At 45.6% G+C, this 24,846-nt stretch overlaps 1 protein-coding gene across 1 annotated transcript in view; it reads right to left on the bottom strand.

Moving 5' to 3' along the window:
• Nucleotides 1-24,846, bottom strand: part of LOC137324833 (interphotoreceptor matrix proteoglycan 1) — a 150,296-nt gene that overhangs the window by 19,080 nt on the left and 106,370 nt on the right. The window contains exons 11-12 of the mRNA XM_067989561.1: nt 17,899-18,596; nt 317-536 (exon numbers count right to left, since the gene is read on the bottom strand). Coding sequence (XP_067845662.1) covers nt 317-536; nt 17,899-18,596 — 918 coding nt within the window. The remainder of the gene's footprint in view (nt 1-316; nt 537-17,898; nt 18,597-24,846) is intronic.

Here is a 24,846-nt window from a genome sequence, read left to right as displayed (position 1 = left end):
CACCCAGAATTCACTGCTTATCCTAAACTGTTTTTGACAGAATTCCCAATTCTATTCTTTGACTGGCACCTCCCACTGCTCTAATGGGTATATTCACTCGGACTAATTAGTAGTAACTAGTGGCACTTCAGTTCTTTTGCCTCATGCACAACTACGTATAAACTTTTAGAGCTCACTAATGATCATACTTAAAACCAGATTCTGGAAAAAGAGAACTTCACTCTGTTTTATCTGCTTCCTTTTGTTTGACTCCTTTAAATGAAAACTCAGACTCTCAGCACAGACTAAGAGCCAGAATCAATTGTTGCTCATTTACCTGGCTCCACATCGAGAGAATATCTGTCGATTTTCAGGTTATTCTTTTGGGCGGCTGCACTGCAGAAGTCTTCCAAGACGGAGTAGACAGCGTGGGTGATATCGTACGGCACAGACTTGGCAAACTTCATTTTACTGTTTACTACGATACTGCCATTCCGGAAGTTCAAAATCTCCAACTGTCTAAATCCAGTCAGGTTGGTCTGCAGGTATGGAAGCAACTGTGAAGAGAAAGGAAAGTTATTAACTTTGAATACTTCCACTCCATCAGGTTTAACTAACTGGAATTGCTGCAAGAACATTACCATTTTAGGTGACAGCCTTGGCTCAGTGGTAGCACTCTCACCTGAGTCAGAAGATTGTGGGTTCAAGTCCCACTCCAGAGACTTCAGCACATAATCTAGGCTGACACTCCCAGTGCAGTACTGAGGGAGTACTACACTGTCAGAGGTGCTGTCTTTTGGATGAGACATTAAACCGAGGCCCCCTCTGGATGTAAAAGATGCCCTGGCACTTTTTGAAGAAGAGCAGGGGAGTTCTGCCCTGTGTCCTGGTTAATAGTCATGCCTCAACCAACATCATTAAAAAACAGATTAACTGGTCGTAATCTCATTGCTGTCTGTGGGATCTTGCTGCGTGCACATTGGCTGCTGTGATTCCTATATTACAACAGTAACTGCACTTCAAAAAAAGTACTTAATTAGCTGTAAAGCACTTTGGGACACCCTGAGGTCATGAAAGGCACTATATAAATGAAGTCTTTCTACTTTCTTTTCTTTTTTAAACAAAAGGAAATCTGTTTTTACTTAAAATCAGAATGCTCTTATTCCTCATTATTTCCTTAATCAAATGGAATGATCCTGTAATTGGGAGATTGAACTATCGCTGCAGACACTCTGACCAGGACTTTACTGGGGGGGGGGGGGGGGGGGGGAGGGAGGGGCGGGAACGGTGTGTGCGAGCCCCAAAGTGGGCGATGCATCCAGAAACATCAGCGATGTCGAGACTCTGCTGATTTTAACGGCCGAGCCTCATTTCAATAAACGTTGTCGAACTTCCACCCGGACCCAGCCAGATCCGCTATCTGGCTGGTGGGCAAAAGCAGGAAATTGGACAGCAGGAGGCCGCAGCCAAGGACTCGCGGGAACGGTCCCTTGTATTGTGGTAAGTGGTGGAAGGGGTGCAGGTGTTCGGGGGAGAGGGGGGGAAGCCCGGGGCAAGGGAGACCCAAAGGTTTCCATGTGGGTCCTGGAGGAGCACTTCTGGCCCACAAGGAAACCTAAATTAAAATTTTAAACCTTACCTGCCTGGGCCTCTTCTGGCCTGATCCGCCTCCCGGCAGGTTTGACTAGTATTGCAGTCGGGTCCTGATTTGCATATTTAAAGAAGGACCCCGCTACCTTCCTGCGGGTGTCCTGCTCACCTCCCCAAAAGAGCACTAGTGAGTATAGAAGTAGGAGGATAGAGCAGATGAATGCGTGGCTGGAGAGATGGTGCAGGAGGGAGGGCTTTAGATTCCTGGGGCATTGGGATCAGTTCTGGGGGAGGTGGGACCTGTATAGGCCGGACGGGTTGCACCTCAACGGAACTGGGACCAATGTCCTCAAGGGGAGGGTCGCTAGTGCTGTGGGGGGGGGGGGGCGGAGTTTAAACTAATTTGGCAGGGGGATGGGCACCAGGATGTAGCATAGGAAAGGAGAAACAAGGTGCACAAAGGATTGGGAGAGATAGACAGCACTAGAGTAAGAAATAGTACAGTGGTATACAGTGGGATCAGACTAAGAGAGAGTACAAGAAAGTCTCAAATTGGTTTGCAGTGCATGTGTGTAAACACACGAAGCATGGTAAACAAGGTTGGTGAGCTACAGGCACAAATAGCCACACGGGAATATGATGTTGTGGCGATTACGGAGATCTGGCTCAAAAAAAGGCAGGATAAATATTCCTGGATACAAGGTGTTCAGGAAAGATAGGGGAGAAAAGAAAGGAGGGGGGGGGGGGGGGGAGTGGCAGTATTGATGAAGGAGAATATTGCAGTGCTGGAGAGAGAGGATGTCCTGGAGGGGTCAAGGACAGAATCTATTTGGTTAGAGTTAAGAAATAAAAGAGGTGCCATTACACTACTGGGGGTATTCTATAGGCCACCAACTAGTGGGAAGGATAAAGGAGCAAATTTGCAGGGAAGTTACAGAAAGGTGCAAAAGCCATCGAGTAGTGATAACAGGGGACACTAATTATCCTAATATAGACTGGGATAGTAATAATAAGTAGTAAAGAGGGGGAGGAATTTTTGAAATGTGTTCAGGATAGCTTTCTTAACCAGTATGTTTCTGGCTCAACGAGGAAGGAGCCATTGCTGGATTTGGTTCTAGGGAATGAGGTGGGCCAAGTGGAGCAAGTGTCAGTGGGGGAGCATTTAGGGTACAGAGATCATAGTATCATAAGGTTTAGATTAGCTATGGAAAAGGACATGGACCACTCTAAAGTAAAAATACTCAATTGGAGGAGGGCCAATTTCAGTGGGATGAGAACAGATCTGGCCCGGGTAAATTGGAATCAAAAATTGGCAGGCAAAACTGTAATTGAACAGTGGGACGGCCTTTAAGGAGGAGATGGTTCGGGTACAGACAAGGTACATTCTCACAAGGGAGAAAGGTAGGGCAACTAAAGCAAGAGCTCCCTGAGTGACAAAAGAGATAGAGAGTGAGATGAAGCAGAAAAAAGGGGCATATGACAGATGTCAGGTTGATAGCACAAGTGAAAACCAGGCTGAATATTGAAAGTTCAGAGGGGAAGTGAAAAAGGAAATAAGAGGGGCAAAGAGAGAGCATGAGAATAGACTGGTAGCCAACATAAAAGGGAATCCAAAAGTCTTCTATAGTCATGTAAACGGGTAGTAAGAGGAGGGGTGGGGCCAATTAGGGACCAAAAAGGAGATCTGCTGATGGAAGCAGAGGGCATGGCCGAGGTACTAAATGAATACTTTGCATCGGCCTTTACCAATGAAGAAGGTGCTGCCAAAGTCTCAGTAAAGGAAGATATAGTTGAGATACTGGATGGGCTAAAAATTGATAAAGAGGAGGTACTGGAAAGGCTAGCTGTACTTAAAGTAGATAAGTCACCCGGTCCGGATGGGATGCATCCTAGGTTGCTGAGAGCAGGAAGGGTGGAAATTGCAGATGTACTGGCCATAATCTTCCAAACATCATTCGATACGGTGGTGGTGCCATAGGAGAATTGCAAATGTTACACCCTTGTTCAAAAAGGGGCATAAGAATAAACCCAGCATCTACAGGCCAGTGAGTTTAACCCCGGTAGTGGGGAAACTTTTAGAAACGATAACCCTGGACAGAATTAACAGTCACTTGGACAGTGTGGTTTGACTAGGGAAAGCCAGCACGGATTTGTTAAAGACAAATCGTGTTTAACTAACTTGATAGAGTTTTTTGATAAGGTAACAGAGAGGATAGATGAGGGCAATGCAGTTGATGTGGTGTATGTGAATTTTCAAAAGGTGTTTGATAAAGTGCCGCATAATAGGCTTGACATCAAGATTGAAGCCCATGGAATAAAAGGGGCAGTAGCAGCATGGATACAGAATTGGCTAGGTAACAGGAAACAGAGAGTAGTGGTGAACGGTTGTTTCTTGGACTGGAGGGAGGTGTTCAGTGGTGTTCCCCGGGGTCAGTGCTGGGACCACTGCTTTTCTTGATATATATTAATGGCTTGGACTTGGGTGTACAGGGCACAATTTCAAAATTTGCAGATGACACAAAACTTGGAAGGGTACTAAACAGTGAGGAGGATAGTGATAGACTTCAAGAGGATATAGACAGGCTGGTGGCATGGGCGGACACATGGCAAATGAAATTTAATGCAGAAAAATGTGAGGTGATACATTTCGTTAGGAAGAACGAGGAGAGGCAATATAAACTAGAGGGCACAACTCTAAAAGGATGCTGGAGCAGGGAGATCTGGGGGTATATGTGCACAAATCATTGAAGGCGGCAGGGCAGGTTGAGAAAGCGGTTAAAAAAGCATACAGGATCCTGGGCTTTATAAATAGAGGCACAGAGTACAAAAGCAAGGAAGTCATGATGAACCTTTTTAAAACACTGGTACGGCCACAACTGGAATATTGTGTCCAGTTCTGGGCACCGCACTTTAGGAAAGATGTGAAGGCCTTAGAGAGGGTGCAGAAGAGATTTACTAGAATGATCTCAGGGATGAGGAACTTTAGTTACATGGATAGACTGGAGAAGCTGGGGTTGTTCTCCTTGGAACAGAGACGGTTGTGAGGAGATTTGATGGAAGTATTTAAAATCATGCAAGGTCAAAACAGAGTAGATAGAGCAAAACTGTTCCCATTGGCAGAAGGGTCAAGAACCAGAGGACATGGATTCAAGGTGATTGGCAAACGAACCAAAGGTGACATGAGGAAAAACTTTTTTACACAGCGAATGGTTAGGATCTGGAATGCACTGCCTGAGGGGGTGGTGGAGGCAGATTCAATCATGGCCTTCAAAAGGGAACTGGATAAGTACTTGAAAGGAAAAAAATTGCAGGGCTACGGGGATAGGGCGGGGGAGTGGGACTAGCTGGATTGCTCTTGCATAGGGCCGGCACGGACTTGATGGGCTGAATTGCCTCCTTCTGAGCTGTAACCGTTCTAATTTCAGGACAAGGCAGGAAGGCAGCAGGATCACAGCGGGTAAGTCGCTGCCCTTATTTTTCCTGTCCAGTTTCTGCCCAGATTGTCCTGCTATGTCTCAGATTTGTTGAGGGGGTGATTCAGACACAAGGTACCAAAGTATCTCCAGTTGGCCTATTTTGCCCTCCATAGGATAATCAGAAGCAAAATACATCCAACACAACTACTGGTAACCACAGGACTGAAACTTAGGTTCCGAGTTGTGTGAAGTTAATGCTTTCTTATAGACCAACTTTTGTCACAATTTAAAGGATAACTGCGTTGCTGATGATTTTTGCGAGTTTGGGCTATGTCTAACTAGAAACCTGTTATATACAATTGGTTGAGGCAATTGAAAGATTGCATATAACTAGATTTGCTTAAAGAAGGACTCACTTATATCAGAAGCAAACTTGTGACTTGGCAATAAATGTGCTTGTAGTCGGATTGCACATACAGTAAGTACACTTGTGATCGCTCCTGCACTTGTAGTCTCACATACTCTCCTCAATTTATTGAATCTACTGAAGGACGTGAATAACCACAGATAAAACTTCAAATACAGTGAAACTCGGATATTTCTCTCTGATCCCAGAATTTTCATAGGTGCAGGAGAAGGCCATTCAGCCCCTTGAGCCTGTTCCTTCATTCAATTACAACATGGCTGTTCTGTACCTCGACTCCATTTACCAGACTTTGTTCAATATCCCTTGATACTCTGACCTAACAAAAATCTATTGGTCTTAATCTTGGAAGTTTCAACTGACCCAGCATCCACAGTCTTTTGGGGGAAGAGAATTCAAGATTTCAACTACCCTTAGTATGAAGAATTCCTGATTTCACTCCTGAACGGCCTAGCTCTAATTTTAAGGTTATGCCCCCTTGTTCTGGACTCCCCCACCAGAGGAAATAGCTTCTCTCCATCTATCCTATCAAATCCTTTTATGATTTTAAACACCTCAATTAGTTCACCCCTCAATCTTATATACTTGAGGGAATACAAGCCAAGTGTGTGCAACCTGCTCTCATAATTTAACCCCTTAATCCCTGGTATCATTCTGACCCAGCAATATGATTTTTACTTAGAGCTGGGAACTCAGTGGGTGGGTGGATTTGCGGTTGGGGAACCCAGAAGGCGAGTGTGTGCGTTTATATCTGCGATCGCAACTCGATTGCAGGCAATTATCTTTGCCTCCAGGTTTCTCGCCTCCAAGCTGCGCAACGGGCCCACTGCGCACCTGAATGACGCGATTCAAAGCCCACTATTTAAAGGGCCAGCGCAAGAATGAATTTTGAGGGAGAAATGGAGTCCAGAAAAGCAAAGGATGCCCATGGATTTAATGCCTCCCTGGATATACTGCTGGCTGCAGTGAGATCCAGGAGGGAGTTAATGTTTCCAATGGTTGACAGGAAGAAACCTGGCTCTGTAACCAAAAATGCTTGGCTGGAGGTGGCAGAAGAGGTGAGCAGCAGGGACACAGTGTCCAAGTCTTGGGTCCAACGCAGGAAGCGTTTTAATGACCTTACCAGGTCAAGAAAAGTGAGTACAGTTGCTGATTCACCCATATCCTGTATTGTTCAACACTCCTCCTCAGTCACTGTGTGTTGGCACGCCTACCCCATCACATAACTCCTCACACCCACTTAAGTGTCAGCAGCAGCAACCATCCTTCACTTTCTATGCACTTCCTCAACTGCCCATTTATTCACTCATCACTGCCACTCACCCCAATCCTGATACAATGTGATTTATCTTTCTGATAGTCATCCTCTGATGCATCTGTTTCATGGTCAGCCTCATCCAAAGCCATGCACTCATAGGGTGACTATGTCACCTTCAGTCACAAACAGGTCTGTTCTTTCTCCCCTTGTAGGAGAAGAGAATGCAAAATGCAAGGGAGGAGGAGGATTGGAGGTGGTCCACCACGTAAGGGAGGGGACAGATGTGGAGGAGGTGGCCATGGAGATAAGCCGCTGCATGCCTATCCATTGGAGATGGAGAGACTGGCAACCTGTAGATGGTTGGTCTCAGAACTTTAACATCTTTCACACACATGATGAATTAATGTTATCAATGAGTGAACTGTGCCAGACCTCAGGATGGTCATTGGAAAGATTGTCAATTTTGCAATGAATTATTAATATTGCTTTCTGTTGTCTTCCAGGAACTTTATGAAGAATCAGAAATGGAAGAAAGTGATTCCTCAGAGGAGCTCATTCCTTCTGAGGGTGCACCGTCACAGGACATACAGCGCAGGTGCTCGCACTTCGGTGAGTCCAGTTACACAGTTAGTTGGGTTTTCACCAGTTGATTTATTACTCACAAGTGAGCACGAGCAGACACTGATGGGTAGGGCCAGCTGTGGAGAGTCCATGTTGGGGGGCACGCTCCTCTCCAAGCTTTGCTCATCTGGACATAGATGCTGAACCCCGGGGGCTATCTTTGAGAAGGAGAACGATAGAGGTGCGACAGCAACTTTGCAAGGTAATGGAAAAAGTGCCACCCACACTCTCCACAATAGCAGAGAGGATGGAGGAGTCCAACTCAATCCCTAGTGGATTGGTGGCGCAGGTAATTGTGGGAATGTCTGCGATGGAGAGAACGGCAGCATCCATTCAGCTTCAAGCACAGCTCACAAATGAGTTCATTCAGGCCATGACAACGGCCATGCAGACTCTGGATGCCAACATGTCTGCCGCCTTAAACAGGCAGAGAGATATTTTAGCAGTGGCCTTACAAGGTAGCACATTTGCTTACCAAACTGCTGGCCAGCAGAGTGGTGGGAGTGATATTGCACTGGCCCAGGAGAGGGATGATGGTGAAAGGGGGCATGGAAGTGGGGACTCCACTCAAAGCGTTCCCACCCCTCACCCAATGCCCCCTCCTCAACCAGTACCTACAATGCTGCCTCCTCTCCAGGTAGCAGAGCCTGCCCCTGCACAGGTGCAGTTGGAGCAGTCTTTGTCGGGGCCCTCACGGACTCCAAAAACCCAGAGGTCATAGGCCGACAGCATCTCAGCAGTCAGGGCAGGGATTTGAGCAACCTGCCACCACCTCTGCTGAAGCCACAGGGGATGCGTACGGTAACATAGTGGTTACGGTAATGGGTATGGTAGCATAGTGGTTAGGTTACTGGACGAGTAATCCAGAGGCCTGGACTAATAATCTAGAGTCATGAGTTCAAATCCCGCCACAGTAGCTGGGGAATTTAAATTCAATTAATTAAATAAAATTCTGGAATTAAAAAAAAAACAAGTATCAGTAATGGTGGCCATGAAACTACCGGATTGTCGTAAAGACCCATCTCGTTCACAAATGTCCTTCAGGGAAGGAAACCTGCTGTCCTTACACGGTCTGACCTATGTGACTCCAGACCCACAGCAATGTGGTTGATTCTTAATCACCCTCTGAAATGGCCTAGCTAGCCACTCAGTTGTAAAATCTCACTACGAAAAGTCTTAATAAGAATAAAACCGGACGGACCACCCGGCATCGGACCACTAGGCACCGGACATGACAAAGGCAAACCAAGCCCAGTCGACCCTGCGAAGTCCTCCTCACGAACATCTGGGGATTTGTGCCAAAATTGGGAGAGCTGTCCCACAGACGAGTCAAGCAACAGCCTGACATAGCCATACTCACAGAATCATACCTTTCAGCCAATGTCCCAGACTCTTCCATCACCATCCCTGGGTATGTCCTGTCCCACCGGCAGGACAGACCCACCGGAGGTGGCGGTACAGTGATATACAGTCAGGAGGGAGTGGCCCTGGGAGTCCTCAACATTGACTCTGGACCCCATGAAATCTCATGGCATCAGGTCAAACATGGGCAAGGAAACCTCCTGCTGATTACCACCTACCGCCCTCCCTCAGCTGATGAATCAATCCTCCTCCATGTTGAGCACCACTTGAAAGAAGCACTGAGGGTAGCAAGAGCACAGAATGTACTCTGGGGGGGGGGGGGGGGGGGCTTCAATGTCTGTCACCAAGAGTGGCTCGGTAGCACCACTACTGACCGAGCTGGCCGAGTCCTGAAGGACATAGCTGCCAGACTGGGCCTGTGGCAGGTGGTGAGCGAACCAACACGAGGGGAAAAACCTACTTGACCTCGTCCTCACCAATCTACCTGTCCAAAATGCATCTGCCCATGACAGTATTGGTAGGAGTGACCACCGCACAGTCCTCGTGGAGACGAAGTCCCGTCTTTGCACTGAGGACACCATCCAACATGTTGTGTGGCACTGCCACCATGCTAAATGGGATAGATTCAGAACAGATATAGCAGCTCAAAACTGGGCATCCATGAGGCGCTGTGGGCCATCAGCAGCAGCAGAATTGTATTCCAGCACAATTTGTAACCTCATGGCCCGGCATATTCCTCACTCTACCATTACCAACAAGCCAGGGGATCAACCCTGGTTCAATGAGGAGTGTAGAAGAGCATGCCAGCAGCAGCACCAGACGTACCTAAAAATGAGGTGCCACTCTGGTGAAGCTACAACTCAGGACTACATGCATGCTAAACAGCGGAAGCAACGTGCTATAGACAGAGCTAAGCGATTCCACAACCAACGGATCAGATCAAAGCTCTGCAGTCCTGCCACATCCAGTCGTGAATGGTGGTGGGCAATTAAACAACTAACGGGAGGAGGAGGCTCTGCAAACATCCCCATCCTCAATGATGGCGGAGTCCAGCACATGAGTGCAAAAGACAAGGCTGAAGCGTTTGCAACCATCTTCAGCCAGAAGTGCTGAGTAGATGATCCATCTCGGCCTCCTCCCGATATCCCCACCATCACAGAAGCCAGTCTTCAGCCAATTCGATTCGCTCCACGTGATATCAAGAAATGGCTGAGTGCACTGGATACAGCAAAGGCTATGGGCCCCGACAACATCCCGGTTGTAGTGCTGAAGACTTGTGCTCCAGAACTAGCTGCGCCTCTAGCCAAACTGTTCCAGTACAGCTACAACACTGGCATCTACCCGACAATGTGGAAAATTGCCCAGGAATGTCCTGTCCACAAAAAGCAGGACAAATTCAATCCGGCCAATTACCGCCCATTCAGTCTACTCTCAATCATCAGCAAAGTGATGGAAGGTGTCATCGACAGTGCTATCAGGCAGCACTTACTCACCAATAACCTGCTCACCGATACTCAGTTTGGGTTCCGTCAGGACCGCTCGGCTCCAGACCTCATTACAGCCTTGGTCCAAATATGGATAAAAAGAGCTGAATTCCAGAGGTGAGGTGAGAGTAACTGACCTTGACATCAAGGCAGCATTTGACTGAGTGTGGCACCAAGGAGCCCTGGTAAAATTGAAGTCAATGGGAATCAGAGGGGAATCTCTCCAGTGACTGCAGTCATACCTAGCACAAAGGAAGATGTTAGTGGTTGTTGGAGGCCAATCATCTCAGCCCCAGGACATTGCTGCAGGAGTTCCTCAGGGCAGTGTCCTAGGCCCAACCATCTTCAGCTGCTTCATCAATTACCTTCCCTCCATCATGAGGTCAGAAGTGGGGATGTTCGCTGATGATTGCAGAGTGTTCAGTTCCATTCGCAGCCCCTCAGATAATGAAGCTGTCTGTGCCTGCATGCAGCAAGACCTGGACAACATCCAGGCTTGGGCTGATAAGTGGCAAGTAACATTCGTGCCACACAAGTACCAGGCAATGACCATCTCCAACAAGAGAGAATCTAACCATCTCCCCTTGACATTCAACGGCATTACCATTGCCGAATCCCCCACCATCAACATCCTGGGGGTCACCATTGACCAGAAACTTAACTGGACCAGCCACATAAATACTGTGGCTACAAGAGCAGGTCAGAGGCTGGGTATTCTGCGGCGAGTGACTCACCTCCTGACTCCCCAAAGCCTTTCCACCATCTACAAGGCACAAGTCAGGAGTGAGATGGAATACTCTCTACTTGCCTGGATGAGTGCAGCTCCAACAACACTCAAGAAGCTCCACACCATCCAGGACAAAGCATCCCGCTTGATTGGCACCCCATCCACCACCCTAAACATTCACTCCCTCCACCACCGGCGCACAGTGGCTGCAGTGTGTACCATCCACAGGATGCACTGCAGCAACTCACCAAGGCTTCTTCAACAGCACCTCCCAAACCACGACCTCTACCACCTAGAAGGACAAGGGCAGCAGGGACATGGGAACAACACCACCTGCACATTCCCCTCCAAGTGACACACTATCCCGACTTGGAAATAGATCATTTCTTCATCGTCGCTGGGTCAAAATCCTGGAACTCCCTACCTAACAGCACAGTGAGAGAACCTTCACCACACGGACAGCAGTAGTTCAAGAAGGCGGCTCACCACCACCTTCTCAAGGGCAATTTGGGATGGGCAATAAATGCTGGCCTCGCCAGCAATACCCACATCCCATGAACGAATAAAAAAAAATGCAGCATATTGAAGCGGAAGAAAGAGAAAGGCGAAGGTATTGTAATTCACCAAGCGTATGCACAAGGGTGTTTGACGAGCTGTCATGTTGATAATTTATATATTTGATCATTATCACCACCTCTGCCGCGTCTTGGCCATTACTGAGTCCCTTTTCTGAATTCGCCCTTTCATGTGCTTCATGATGAATAAGAAGACATGATGCCACCCATTGTGTGGGTGTGCAATGGGTGTGTACATGGTTGAAGGACTGGTTTGTTCAAAGGGAGGGGGAGGAGTTGGTGGTGGTGGTTGTTCCAGGCGGTCTGAGTATGTTGAAGTCTTCAATTTGCACATCCTATTATGAGAACCTGTTAGAGAGGAGGGAATCCCTGACATCATGGCCAGCAATGTGCACAGCTGCTCTGGCGATGGGTTCCCCATCTTTATTTTCCTCCTCCTCAGATGTACTGTGGAATAGATCCATTGCGCGCCCCCACACCCATCCTGATCTTGTCAGTTTGAGGAGCTCCAAAACGTAGGTAATTTTGCCTGAACACAAGAATTCCCAGTCTCAACAACAACAGCTTGCATTTATATAGCGCCTTTAACGTAGTGAAATGTCCCAAGGCGCTTCACAGGGCGTTATCAAACACCGAGCCACAGGAGGAGATATTAGGATAGGTGACCAACAGTTTGTCAAAGAGGTAGGTTTTAAGGGGCGTCTTAGGGGAGGAGAGGGAGGTAGAGAGGCTGAGAGATTCAGGGAGGGAATTCCAAAGCTGAAGGCCTAGGCAGTTGAAGGCACGGCCGCTAATGGTGGAGTGATTAAAATCTGGGATGCACAAGAGGCCAGAATTGGAGGAGAGCAGAGATCTCGGAGGGCTGTAGGGCTGGAGGAGGTTACAAAGCCCATGAAGGGATTTGAAAATAAGGATGAGAATTTTAAAATCGAGGTGTTCCTGCACCTCGAAACACAAAGAACTCCCAGCCAAACGTTTGTCTGAGAGAACTGAATGCCCAGTGCAATACCTCACCTTTTATTGAGATGTGTCACTGGTTTAAAGGGCCAAATGAGCTTTGGCTACAACCTGCCTCCATTTCAATGGCATGTTTCAGAAGCCACAGGAGACACGTTCAGGATTAATTAAATTGGTTTCTGTTGCAGAATCCACAAAAAGTTAAGTAACTAAAATGTTTCAACTACCTGAGTTGGCCCTTTAAATATCGGCCCATCGGCTTTAAGTGGGAACGGGACTTCCGGGTTTCTGTTGTGCGCGCGCATCCAAACGGGCCTGGGTTAAACCTGGAAGTAGGCTCATTGGAGCCAGGATACGGTCCTGCTCCAAAAAGCTGTTACTTTAACCTCCCACCGGCCCCATCAATCTAACATCACAAGCTATGTTATTCCGTTCTAACTGGTTGAATTCCATAGAGGACATTTCCATTCTTCCAGCCAGACTGAAACACAGAGTATATGACCATCCTTATACGTATTAAGTATTCATCCAACTCCCTTTTAAAGGAATTAATTGCTATGACTTTCCACATATTTACCAATCTATGAGGGAAAACCTTTTCTAATCCTAACCTTATTTGAGCCTTGCTGGTTTTATATTCAGTTCTGTCCTCTTGTTGTTAAACACAATTTAAGTTATATTATCTAATTACATCGATATTATCAGTGCTTTCCTGCATTTTAAAGACTTGGACTATGTCTCTTCCCAATCTTCATTACTCCATTCAAAACATGTTCAGTTCTATGAGCTTCTCTGTATAAGTCCAAGCTTTAACTCCTGAATCCACCCTTGTTGCTCTTTTCTGGACCCTGTTTTTGCATAAATATTCTTTTGAAGTTAGGTTGCCCAAAACTTGCACATAATATTTCAAATTTGGCCTTACTAACAACCAGTTTACACAGATTAAAATAATCTGTCTGATTTATAATCAAATCCCCTTGGGATATATCCCACCACTTGTTTAGCCATGTTGACAATGTCTTTACGATGATTATTTTACATTCAAAAGCTTCTAGCATTGGGCTCGTTTTACCTAATTAGAGCCAAGCTGATTCCCACTTACTCTATAAAAATATCTCTCTACTCTCAATTCTTGGAATCATTCCTGTTATTTTTAGGTATTAGAGCTGCTAATTGCCATTGGAAATGTTTCCACATCATAAACCACAATTAAATATTGGCTCCAATTTTGCTTTTAACTGCCTATTTCAATAAGGTAAGTTTTACAGCTCTTCCTTTTTGAACTGTTGTCACCTTTATTTCTTATGCACTGAATTGACTAAACACCTCGCTAATCAACGGACATTTATTATTAATACTGGGCTGCTTTGCAGGCCTAAACTATTTCATTGAATAGAATCATAGACTGGTACAGCAAGGAAGGAGGCCATTTGGCCCATCGTGCCTGTGCCCGCTCTCAAAGAGCTATCCAATTAGTCCCACTCAACTGTCCTTTCCCCATAGCCCTGCAAAATTTTCCCCTTCCAAGTATTTATCCAATTCCCTTTTGAAAGTTATTATTGAATCTGCTTCCACCACCCTTTCAGGTAGTATATTCCAGATTATAACAAGTTGCTGCATAAAAAAATGTTTCCTCATATTGCCACTGGTTATTTTGCCAATCGCCTTAAATCTGTGTCCTCTGGCACTGGAAACAGTTTCTCCTTATTTACTCTATCAAAACTGTTCATGATTTTGAACACCTCTATTAAATCTCCCTTTAACCCTCTCTGCTCTAAGGAGAACAATCCAAGCTTCTCGAGTCTCTCATCCCTGGTACCATTCTAGTAAACCTCCAGTGCATCCTCTCTAAGGCCTTGAGATCCTTCCTAAAGTGTGGTGCCCAGAATTGAACACAATACTCCAGCTGTGAGGCCTAACCAGTGATTTATAAAGGTTTAGCATAACTTCTTTGCTTTTGTACTCTCTGCCTCTGTTTATAAAGCCAATGATCCCATTTGCTTTTTTAACAGCCTTCTCTACTTGTCCTACCACCTTCAAAGATTCGTGTGCATACACCCCCAGGTCTCTCTGTTCCTACATCCCTTTTAAAATTGTACAATTTACTTTATACTGCCTCTCCTCATTATTCCTACTAATATGCCTCACTTCACGTTAAATTGCATCTTTTTTTTATTCGTTCATGGAATGTGGGTGTCGCTGGCAAGGCCAGCATTTATTGCCCATCCCTAACTGCCCTTGAGAAGGTGGTGGTGAGCCGCCTTCTTGAACCGTTGCAGTCCGTGTGGTGAAGGTTCTCCCACGGTGCTGTTAGGTAGGGAGTTCCAGGATTTTGACCCAGCGACGATGAAGGAATGGCGATATATTTCCAAGTCGGGATTGTGTGTGACTTGGAGGGGAACCTGCAGGTGGTGTTGTTCCCATGTGGCTGCTGCCCTTGTCCTTCTAGATGATAGAGGGTCGTGGGTTTGGGAAGTGCTGTCAAAGAAGCCTTGGCGAGATGCCCGACTAGCTCAGTCGATAGAGCATGCGATTCTTAATTTCTAAAAGTCGTGGGTTCGATCCCCACGTTAGGCGAGTTCTGTTTAAAATAAACGACTGGAATGAATGATTAAAAAAAAGCCTTGGCGAGTTGCTGCAGTGCATCCTGTGGATGGTACACACTGCAGCCACAGTGCGCCTGTGGTGAAGGGAGTGAATGTTTAGGGTGGTGGATGGGGTGCCAATCAAGCGGGCTGCTTTGTCCTGCATGGTGTCGAGCTTCTTAAGTGTTGTTGGAGCTGCACTCATCCAGGCAAGTAGAGAGTATTCCATCACACTCCTGACTTGTGCCTTGTAGATGGTGGAAAGGCTTTGGGGAGTCAGGAGGTGAGTCACTGGCCACAGAATACCCAGCCTCTGACTTGCTCTTGTAGCCACAGTATTTATATTACTGGTCCAGTTCAATTTCTGGTCAATGGTGACCCCCAGGATGTTGATGGTTGGAGATTCGGTGATGGCAATGCCTTTGAATGTCAAGGGGAGGTGCTTAGATTCTCTCTTTTTGGAGATGGTCATTGCCTGGCACTTGTCTGGTGCGAATGTTACTTGCCACTTTCGGCCCAAGCCTGGATGTTGTCCAGGTCTTGCTGCATACGGGCACAGACTGTTTCATTATCTGAGGGGTTGCGAATGGAACTGAACACTGTGCTGTTGACCGGAGGTCACCGGTTACGGTTACTGGCTTAGTACAAAGAGGAGAGGAGTCAATTCTCTCTTAACTCTCAATTCACTTCATTCACGCCGTTAGATCAGGTTATACAGTCTTATACCCAAACTAAGATCTAAACACACACCCACTAGGTTTCTCTGACACTCCCTGAGTGGTCACAGAATATAAAGGATAATACCTGAAAAGGAGAGCTGACGCTGGCCAGGCGTTCCGTTCTCTCTCTCTCTCGACGTCGTCTCTACGTCCCTGACGTAGGGTCTTCCACTTCTGCGATGGTTGGTCTCCGGAGTCTTCGCTCTGGCTCCACGCCCCAGATCCTTCATTCTTATTCCGAATCTTATCTCTTCAAGCTGTGCTGTCTCTCTCCCTTTGGTTTAGGCCTGCTCGCTTTTGCCTGGGTCTTCTCCTCATTGGCTCTTTCCCAAGGACTTAGGTAGCATTACCTCATTACTCCTTTTCTAAATAAGGACTTGTGTCTTATCACATTTCCTTTGTCTTTCACAAAACTTGGTTAATTCAAACCGGTTCCAGCCAGCCAAGGCCAGGACTGAACTCAGGTTACTTTAGTTCAAAAGTCGTTCCTGCCTGTGTGTATCAGCAGCTGACGTCTCAGGTTACTGCAGCCCCTGGCCAACAGTGCAATCATCAGCAAACATCCCCATTTCTGACCTTATGATGGAGGGAAGGTCATTGATGAAGCAGCTGAAGATGGTTGTGCCTAGGACACGGCCCTGAGGAACTCCTGCAGCAATATGTCTGCCCATTTCACCAGAATGCCTATGTCCCCCTTAAGCCTGTTATTAGCATCCTCACTGTTTGCTACATTTCTGAGTTTCGTGTCATCTACAAACTTTGAAATTATGGCCTGTATACCCAAGTCCAGGTCATGAATATATATTAAAAAGATCAGTGGTCCTAATACCGACACCTGGGGAACACCACTGTACACTTCCCTCCAGTCTGAAAAATAACCGTTCACCACTACTCTCTGCTTTCTGTCTCTTAGCCAATTTCATATCCATGCTGCCACTGCCCCTTTAATCCCATGGGCTTCAATTTTGCTAACAAGTTTATTATGTGGTACTTTATCAAATGCCTTTTGAAAGTCCATATACACAACATCAACTGTACCACCCTCAAATACATTCATCTCCTTTTACAAATTCCACGATTAATATTGTCTTCTAGACCTGTCTCACCCTTGAATATATCAACTGCTGTTTAATGTTTTGAAACCATGAGATCTTTCTCACAGTCACCAGTTTTATTTCTGTTAGTAATGCTATTCACTAAATCAGTATACATGAAAGTATATACAGAATAATGGACTGTGGAAACATTATAGGTATGTAATGAGTTTCGAGCTGGCTTTAGATCATCACCACTCACTCAACTGCACAATTGGAATAATCCCTGATATTTCTGAATGTTTTTTTGTTTGTTTCCATCCAGTCTGCCTGCACTTCGGGGGAGATGAGTACATGGGCAGGGAGCCACTACTATCGGACAATGGGCCATCAGACGTTGGAGGTGTAAAGCTGCAAGAACACAAACTGCACGTTACAATTGTACGTGTGCAGTTTACAATTCACCCATTTGTTCATCGTAGAGAGACGTCCCAAGGCGCTTCACAGAGGCGTAATCACAAAACAATTGGATGCCAAGCCAAAGGTGGAGAGGCTAGCAGGGATGACCAAATCTTGGTCAAAGAGGTGGGTTTTAAGGAGGGCCTTAAAGGAAGAGAGAAAGGAGGAGGGATTTAAGGAGGGAATTCTAGAATGCGGGCCCTGGGTGGTTGAAAGCACAGCCGTCAATGGTGAGGCAATGTGAGGCGGGGGGGGGGAGGCAGGGACATCATTTTCAAAATTTCTAAGTAAAATTCCATGTACACATAACAATATCTTCACTGACTCACAGTTACCTCTGATTATGTATAATACTTTGGGACCAGTACACTGAGGCAACCATTTTGCACTAGGTCAATTTAGAAATATTAAAAACAATAGACTTGATATAAACATGAGGGGGGGGGGTAATTCTAACTTTTGGTGATGGGATAAAACAAGCGATATCGAATTGACTGCCCGTTATATACCTCCCCTCGAATTTCCTTTCCACAATGGAAATAAAAATCGGGAGATGTGTATAACGGGCAGCCTATTAGTCTATATATTATTACAAATTTCAAATTCCTAACAGATAGTTACAGAACACGTATCCCCCTGCCTCCTGTGAATGTGGAACCAAATGTAGCTGAGTAAATTATTCCAAACACTGCAAAGCCGTCCACTCACCAGCTGCAGGAACTGTTGTTCCAATGTCCTGTATTCCGAGGAGCTCTTATTGAAAAGGTCATCGGAAAACATCATGTTAGTGACTCGTAAGCTGAAGAACACCACCAGTTCTTTAGGTGGAACAGGCATCAAGGAGCTTGTTGTTAAATACTTCAGAGGGGAAGGAGATGCAGAGGAGGCAACACTAGGCTTACTCCCATACTGTTCGTCTGTGGTGACCGCACTCATTGTATCCACGATATCAAATTTACCACCAACATCTTCCTCTCCTGTTTCAAAGTTTGTAGTTTCATTATTGGAGTCATGAGGAACAACAGTTGTGTGCAGCACAATGGGAATGGTATTGGTCTCTCCATCCAACTCACCCCCACCAGAGTGAATCAGGTCGGAAGCCGTTGATTGATTTACGGGTTCAGGGGGCTCTGCAATGGGCGTGGGGGACATGAGTGGAGTGGGCCTTCTTTCTGCTGAGGACTCTGTAGATGACGTCAGGGATTGTGAGGTGTCTTTAGTCGATGACGGTGCGGCGACATTTTCTTCAGATGATACTCGTGAGCTGTCGGGAGGAGGTGGGTGGTCTGCCGATGATGGAAGACGAGGTTCTGAAGTGTAAGGAATACTCAGATCCGGTGATGTTAATGATATCAGTTCACTGATCAAATCTTTGGGTGATTCAGGCATATCTGTAATCTCCGTGCCTATAGAAAAAAAAATAGGTTCTGCTCATTTATAATACCAGTAATACAAATACAACATTACGTACATTATTTTTAAGTTACTTTTTTTATTATTCTAACAGACTTTCACCAGATCAGACTTCAGCTGCAGTGCGTAAACTGGGATCATGGATCCCATTTAGATTTTTTAAAAAATGTATTGAGACAATGATACTCAAAGTGACTCTCAGTGGAGTACTGCCCCATTGCTATTCATGATGTGGAGATGCCGGTGATGGACTGGGGTGGACAAACGTAAGGAATCTTACACCACCAGGTTATAGTCCAACTGTTAGATTATAATCTGGTGTTGTAAGAATCCTTACCATTGCTATTCAGTGTGGGGTTTGAAATCACTCAGCAGACTCGTACTAAACTTGTGCTGCTAATTCCCTTCACTATGACAGAGCAACATAGGAATGAGAGAAGGCCATTCAGCCCCTTGAGCTTGTTCCGCCATTCAATTAGATCATGGCTGATCTGCACCTCAACTTGTTCCTGCCTTTGCTCCATAACCCTTAATACCCTTACCCAACAAAGATCTGTAAATCTCAGTTTTGAAATTTTCAATTGACCCCCAGCATCAGCAGCTTTTTGGGGGAGAGAGTTCCAGATTTCCACTACCCTTTGTGTGACTAAGTGCTTCCTGACATCACTCCTGAATGGCCTAGCTCTAATTTTAAGGTGATACCCCCACCAGAGGAAATAGTTTCTCCCCATCTACCCTATCAAATCCTTTAATCATCTTAAATACTTTGATTAGATCACCCCTTAATCTTCTTTATTCAAGGGAATACAAGCCTAGTCTGTGCAACCTGTCCACATAATTTAACCATTTTAGCCCCAGTGACTCTAAATGTTTTGAAGGCAAGGGCAGATTGTTGAGTGTAATCTCACGTCATCAAAACATCATAATTTATGGCACTTTTGCCAACTTCCCCCCTACCCCTCTCCTTGCTGCGGTACAGTTTGTCACCCTCTGATATCTCGCCCAAGTGATCGTCTTCATGAGTGAGCCCGGACAGTTAGGTGTTGGCGCACCATTCAACTGTAGGGGCATCACTGTACTTGTGGAAGGAGTTGCTGGCTAGTGATCAGGGGCAGGAGCCCTGGTTTATCTTTCTTCCTCTTCCTAGTCCGAAGGTGCTGACGCCAACTGTTGAAGGGGAATCTTGCTGGCCTGCATGCTCACTGCTTTAACGAGCTGAGCCCAGGGGTGGGGGGGGGCGGGGGGATGCTCATCACTGGCTTCTAATAAACTCAATTCCTCCTGGTTACTACCGTATTGGTAGTGCGGCAAACTGAATGCCTTCTCCTACTCATAGAGATAAACAAGAAGGAACAAAAACAGAAAAGGCAGCAAACACAGGCTCTGATGAAAGTAGGTTTGCCAACCCTCCAGGATTGTCCTGGAGTCTCCAGGAATTGAAGATTAATCTCCTGGACACTGCTGCAGGCAATCCAGGAGAAAAATCATAGGAGCATTAAAGAAATTGTGTTTTTTTTTCATTTTCTTTGAACACTTCCAGTTATTATTTATAAAAATATGAGTTGGTGAAAAGGACTGTTTGACAATCAAGAATTATTCAATTGAGTCCTGAAGAGTCTGTTCGCTTTCCAATTGGCGTGGGAAGATGGAGGGTGGACGTATTGGGCAACCAATGGCGGGAGTGTAGGGGCGGGGCAGTGGGAGGCAGGACGTCATGGAATGAAAGCTCCAGGGATGCATCCAACCACAGGTGGGAACCCCAGATGAAGGGCCCCGCCCAAAACCTTTTTCCAATCGATCTGACCTGTGCACATCCAGCATTTCTTATGTTCACCCAGTTAATAATATTGTCACAGTGGGACTGATTAAATTGTGCTGATATGTAGGAATGAATCAATGCGGGTAATTTTCTATCAAAAAGTCTGCAAATCTATATAAGTCCAAACTTACATTAAAAAAAACGGAGGCAAGCTTCACGTTCACCTTGGTGACCTTTGGGACTGAAATGATTATAAATTTCATATGTAAGTTCCTTGTGTTTCTAACCTTAACCATGCCAGATAACCTCACTGAATCATGGGAGGGGGAACTGTTTTTTTTAAACCATAATTAATGCTTTTCATAATCTTACTGTGAGATTCATCAGTGAGTTGAAATGCTATGCTTATCCCAGTCTGTGCCGACCCTTCTACTAAACATACACACAGTGGACAGCTGACTCCAACTACGATAGATATATTACTGTGTTGGCTTGTAAGCACTCAATAAAAATTTTTTACTGCTGCAAATTGTGTCAAAGAGACGGAATATTTCGTGCAATCGCTAGCTCGCTGCAAAACATCAGGAGGATTAGTATTCTTAGGTGACAAATTCCACACTTAGAATCAGGAAGGGTAAACTCGCTTCTGAACTTAATTGAAAATGCAATGCCAGAGCCTTTGAGGCACTGTATCCAGTTAGATTTCATCTCTTATTATCACTTTTCTCTAAAGTCCCAATTCTTTTCAATAGCTCCCCATTCATTCTAGCTTTCATGCTGTTGATTTTCTTTATTGGAGAATCTAGCTTATCGTTAAGTCTTTACAAAGGTTTAAATGGATCACAACCGCCTTCCTTCTTAAGATGATGGGGCAGAAATTGCTTCAAAAAGAACAGTGAGCTCACCAGCGCTCTCCGTTGTTAGTGGCGAAATGGAGGAGCCAGTTCTGGCGTTTGCACATGCTCAGTGAAACCCGGAAATCCAGAACTTGCTCCTCCTGGTCTGCTGGCGATATGACAGCTTTGAATTAAAGGGACATCGCACGCTGCAATCAGGGAAATCATTGAAAAAAGTGCAAACTTGCTCATCTGCCCAGCTGGAAAGTAACTAATATCGCCACAAAACAGGTACACTTAAAAATACCAGGTCTAAACTTAGTTTTAACAGTAAGTCTTAATGACTGCCAAACAACTAAAAATTTACTTTTAAAAATGTGGGGTCTCATTACTCTTTATGTTAATAGTTCTGGTCATTAAAACATTTTTTTAAAATTAAAAATTCAATTTTTTTTTACTTTTCCCTTCTGTCGCCTTTATTTAATTCAATTATTTCTTACCCTCTCTTTTTTCACTGTCTGTAACTGTTTTACAATGATTTTAATGTTGCACTTTTCACTTCCTGGTTTTAACACTGGAAGCCTGCAGAGAGAGTTATGCAGTGTGTCAAAAATGCTGCGATCTGATTGGTCAAGGGGAGAGTTCACTCCTCTTGCTTCTCCCAGGGCTTCTCCGCTTCCTATTCGAGGAAGTGCCCGAAGAATAGATCGCAGTAAGTTCGTGGGTTAGTATAAATCTACAGATCGGCAAGCAGTGTTGGTTCGCCACTCCGAGCGATTTCTGCCCCCATGTTCTTTCAGTAGAGTGAAGAGAGGCCTGTTATTCAAGTATATTATTAGAATTCATGAAGTTTTATTCCCATCCACAACCGTACACTTTCTCGTTCAACATAGGTGGAATGTTGCTGGAGGTTTTTAGAGAGAGTCAGACGGGGGTGAAATTGATCTGGTGGGTAATGCAATTTTCTCCAGTTGGTAGAAAAGAAAATCAGGTGGGTGTAAAAGGGGCTGCTAATTCGCTACCGTTACTGCCCAAGACCCAATCTCACTCCTGGTGGTTTTGTTTGAAGCAGTGACCTCATTCGAATGGGAGGTGATATTGGGTGTGAGGCGCTCGTGAGCTGAATATTCGTACCTTGTCTTGACGTTACTCAATTATCAGTGATGTTTGCTGGAGCTAACTTTTTGCAAGTTAAGTGCAAAACAACACCAACATAAATGTTGCTGATATGTTCACTCTGTCAGCTTTCAGTCTTGAGTCTTGTTCCCACTCACTGGCTCTCTCTCTAATATCTAAGCAGCGTAAATTATATACTCGCCTATGCAGCAATAGGACAGATTGTTATGGATATTAGACCTCAGCACATCCAATCACCTCAGTCCAGTGTACAGTGGAAGATCAGGTGGGGAGGATCGCACGCCTTAAGAGAGATTGTCCTATTTTCCATCTATAAATAGTTGGGCTCTGTTCTCCACACCTGATTTTCCTCAAAATGCTGCACCCAGGCGATTCAGCAATGAGATAATGACCAGATAATCTGTTTTTTAGTGATGTTGGCTGAGGAATAAATATTGGCCAGGATAATGGTCAAGTTAGTAAGACTGCACCAAACACATTCAGCTTTGGACAGCTGATAGTGAGAGAAGACTTCCATCCCTTTGCTGAGTGCTGAGTTTTAGCTCGGGCTCAACAGGGCTCACAACTCTAGCCTCCTGCCGCACTAAAACCCTTCTACCCTCATTTCTTTAAGGACTCTTGGATAGCCTCAATCAGGTGGTATTACTGCTGAGAATCCGAGTGCAGGATAGCATCAAGGTTGCTTGGAATAGGAGGGAAGACCAGATGAGTGAAGAATTACTAGTCAGGTGATACCAAACCTGTGGGAGGAAGAAGGGAAGTAGAAAGAAGATAGGCCTGGGATGGTCATTAGATGACAAACTTTCTCATGTAAATTGGGGGAGGATGTTTGAAACTCCTGCTCTTCCACAGTTCAGCAAAAGTTGACAGGAATATAAAGTGGGGACACTGTTTTATACTCATGCAGATTTTTTCCTTAAAATCAGCAGAGGTTGGACCTTTGCCCCCTGACGGCTTATGAATATTTAAATAATTCATTTTTTTTAATAACTAGAATTCATTATCTCTCTGTACCATAATTGAATCCTTATCTCAGATTCAGAATTTAATGGTTTTTCCCAAAAGGAGGATTAACTCAAATTCTTTTAATGATAGTCACATAATCCAAGATGTTAGGAGAGAGAGAGATTTGTACACCTACCATGGAGAAAGGATGATAGTTCTTTTTGATATTGTGTTTTTAACCTTTGTTGGCTTAGAGGCATGTTATTATGTTAGGGTGTAACTTCACTGTCTGGGTAGATTGTCGAGCAGTAAGGTGCCTGAATCTGACCCACTTACATCTGTGATGTGACGAGGTGAATCTTTAGACTATTGGGGTTAAGTTGGCCTATCTGAGTTTTAGAGCATTTTTCAGCCAAATGAAAGCCCAATTTTTTTTGCCTGTTGTTCCCACCCGTTGGGTGTCAGCTGTGGCTCAGTGGTAGCACCCTCGCCTCTGAGTCAAGTCCCAATCCAAAAATGCCATTCGTGCTTACTCTATTTTGGAGAGGAGGCGGGATTTTTCTTCTGTTTGAGTCCATAGAGGTCATTTTGCGTGCAGCCATAGCAGGGGTTGAGATGGTGTATCGATGTACACAGGGTCTTGCTTGTGCCTGGCACTTTGGCCTATTATGGACACTATCCACAGATAGCTGGGAAGCCCTTGTGGGTCTCTCTATTGTGGGGTTCCTAGTTTAGGGGATTGTCTGTTGGTTTCTGCTCTGTTGTGCCCTGCCCTGTGGAAATATTTTCTCTGGGATCCATCACAATTACCTTGTGCGTGCCTCTCTCCATGACTTGTATTTAAGATAGGTTTTGCTTTCCACCTTCCCCGGCCCCGCCTCCACCCCCATCCCCCTGCCCCCCCCATCAAAATTTCATTTTACAGCCCAAGAGGTAAATCCCCTGTTGAAAGTTGAGTGCTGGGGCAAATTGGCCTTTGCCTGGCTCCACCACTGTACACAGTCTTATGCAACTAGCTGGTCACAGTGTGCATGGGAGTTCTGCTTGGGGTGGGAGGGGGGGTGGTGGTTGGCGGGGTGGGTGGAAACCAATGGACCCTGACCATCAGTTCCTGCATGATTCAGAGGCATGTTGTGCTAGCATTCAATATTCAAGAATCAGTCGGCCCCGCAGGATCTCTGGTATAGTCTTGTGCCTGTATAGTCCTGTACAGGTATATTCCTTTCCTGGTATAATCCTATGCTGGTGCGGTCCTGTGCTGGTGCGGTCCTGTGCTGGTGCGGTCCTGTGCTGGTGCGGTCCTGTGCTGGTGCGGTCCTGTGCTGGTATGGTCCTGTGCTGGTATGGTCCTGTTCTGGTATGGTCCTGTATCGGTATGGTCCTGTGCTGGTATGGTCCTGTCCGGTATGGTCCTGAACTGGTATATTCCTGTACTGGTATGGTCCTGTACTGGTATATTCCTGTACTGGTATGGTCCTATACTGGTATGGTCCTGTGCTGGTATGGTCCTGTCCGGTATGGTCCTGAACTGGTATATTCCTGTACTGGTATGGTCCTGTACTGGTA

The sequence above is a fragment of the Heptranchias perlo genome, chromosome 8 (genome assembly GCF_035084215.1).
Source record: "Heptranchias perlo isolate sHepPer1 chromosome 8, sHepPer1.hap1, whole genome shotgun sequence".
Taxonomy (NCBI): Eukaryota; Metazoa; Chordata; class Chondrichthyes; order Hexanchiformes; family Hexanchidae; genus Heptranchias; species Heptranchias perlo.
Note: the sequence above shows the minus strand (reverse complement) of the source record. Positions and strands in the feature narration are given on the sequence as shown.